This window comes from Mytilus edulis, chromosome 14 (genome assembly GCF_963676685.1).
Source record: "Mytilus edulis chromosome 14, xbMytEdul2.2, whole genome shotgun sequence".
NCBI lineage: Eukaryota > Metazoa > Mollusca > Bivalvia > Mytilida > Mytilidae > Mytilus > Mytilus edulis.
This window is the reverse complement of record NC_092357.1, coordinates 55046450-55048605: the sequence shown is the minus strand read 5'-3', so window position 1 is coordinate 55048605 and position 2156 is coordinate 55046450. Positions and strand designations below refer to the sequence as shown.

At 32.7% G+C, this 2156-nt stretch overlaps 1 protein-coding gene across 1 annotated transcript; it reads left to right on the top strand.

Moving 5' to 3' along the window:
- Positions 1-441: 441 nt before the first annotated feature.
- LOC139504311 (uncharacterized) lies at positions 442-1944 on the top strand. Its single transcript, XM_071294378.1, has one exon. The coding sequence runs from the start codon at positions 442-444 to the stop codon at positions 1942-1944; it is 1503 nt and encodes a 500-aa protein (XP_071150479.1).
- Positions 1945-2156: the final 212 nt, after the last annotated feature.

Sequence of the window (2156 nt, the reverse complement as noted above, 5' to 3'; positions counted from 1 at the left end):
TTTAAAAGAGGAGGTGTCATAAGTGCCATTATCTGGCACATGATATTGCAAAAATAGTAAAATTATTCTCATTACGTTTTTATTATATTTTGGATTATTCAGATACGATATAAAAGAACAATGTTGGTCTGTTTTGTATCTATCATTTTAATTTTTTAAATAGTTACAGACTGTGCACAAATATTTTTACCATTTAAGTAATACATAAACAGATGTACTGATACTAATCTGCATGAGGTCCATTTCAATCAGACACAGCTCATATGATAGACATTACAAGACTAACATTCTAAAAGTCATGCTTTATTTGTTATAATATATCATTTTGTACAACTTTTTATTTTTTTTTCGCTTTTGATCAAATTGATTCCTGCTGTAGCTGATTGTTTTTTTTAAACCCTTACTTTTTTCTTTGCTTAATTTCAGAAATAAAGAGAGAATATGGCCTCCTTAGTTACAGACTATTGTACCCTCTGTAATGATGATGGAACATCTACAGAAGCTGTCAGGTGGTGTATAGAATGTGAGGTGTTCCTTTGTACAGATTGTGAAAAACATCACAAGAAGTCAAGATCATCTAAAGCCCACAATACAATGTCTACAAAAGACTACCACAATCTTCCCAAATTTATGCAAGATCTTAGTAGCCAGTGCAGAGATCACAAGAAGAAGTATGAACTGTACTGTTCTTTCCATGCCTGTCCCTGCTGCGTCACGTGCATCACAGATAAACACCAAAAATGTCAAGAAATGAAACCGCTGTCAGATGTCCTAAAGCAAGTAAAATCATCTGCCTCAGTTCAACTTTTTGAAAAAGATTTGAAGGATGTAAAGGAAAACTTAGAAGAGATTATAAAATATCTGAATAGTAGAATTAATACAAGTACTGAACAAAAAACAAAAGCTGCTGAACAAATACGATCTATGAGGAAGTCCATAGATGATTTCTTAAACAAATTAGAACAAGAAATACTTCATGACCTTGATTCAAAGCAATCAAAGCTGAAATCTAAGATGAACACTTTACTACAACAACTGAAAACACAAGCCAATCAGATGAGCCAATTGCAAAGTACCAGCCCATTTACTCTTCAACTTAAGGCAGTAAGAAAAGATCAAGCACAGTACCTAGTTCATGCTACTCCTACAATTGAACAAATCAAGCCGTCCTTCTTAAGACATCTGACATTTCCACAAGATAGGAAGAATATTAATATAACAGCCTGTAGAATATTACCTGATGGTAAATATTTAATTCTTGATACCCTGTACAATGATAAAAGTAATCTACTGCTGTTCAGTAATGATGGCATGTTTATGAGAGAAGTACTACAATTAACAGGATACTCATATGATTTCTGCTTCGTCAGAACTAATACAGTTGCTGTCACATTAATAAATAAACAGATAGCATTGGTGGATGTAGAAAAAAATAAAATTTCACAATCAATTAACATTTCTCATTACTGTTTTTCAGTAGCAAGTGATGGTCAATTGTTGGTCGTCAGCAGTTATGAGAAAAGTACAATAGTTAATCTAAATGATACGTCTCAAACAATCTTAGAAGGAGTTGGGGCAAAACGAGTTGCATTATTCAAAGGAAATATCTATGGTACCATCTTTATGGAAAACAAAGTCTGTTGCTATAAAAGTAGTGGAGATCCTCTCTGGACATTTGTGCACGATGATATTGGCAATCCACGAGGAATAACACTAGACAAGAATGGCTTTGTTTATGTCGTTTCTGTGGACAACAATAGAGTTGTAGTAGTATCACCAGATGGTAAAACCTGTAAGACAATACTATCAGAGGCTGACGGAATCAACCCTCCTCTGTATGCAATAGACATTGACAGAGAAACAGGAATTATGATTGTATCTAGTATAATAAGGGATGGTGATGATGATAGAAATTATAAAACAGCTTTTGTTTATAAAATCTGAAATGCAAAATTTTTAATTTTACAAATTAAAGACTATATGATATTATCTATATATACATGTATATATAATCTCTTGGGTCATCTACTAGTATTACAGATAAAGGAGTAGGTCCGGTAAGAGCTGATTTTGGCCTCAAATTTCAGGTTTTCTGACGAAAGATTTTGTACACTTTTTAAGTGCCTATTTCAATTGATTTGATTAATTTTTGTGAA

Excerpts from the sequence above, each read along its gene's own strand:
- LOC139504311 (XM_071294378.1), top strand. The coding sequence starts at position 442 with ATGGCCTCCTTAGTTACAGACTATTGTACCCTCTGTAATGATGATGGA.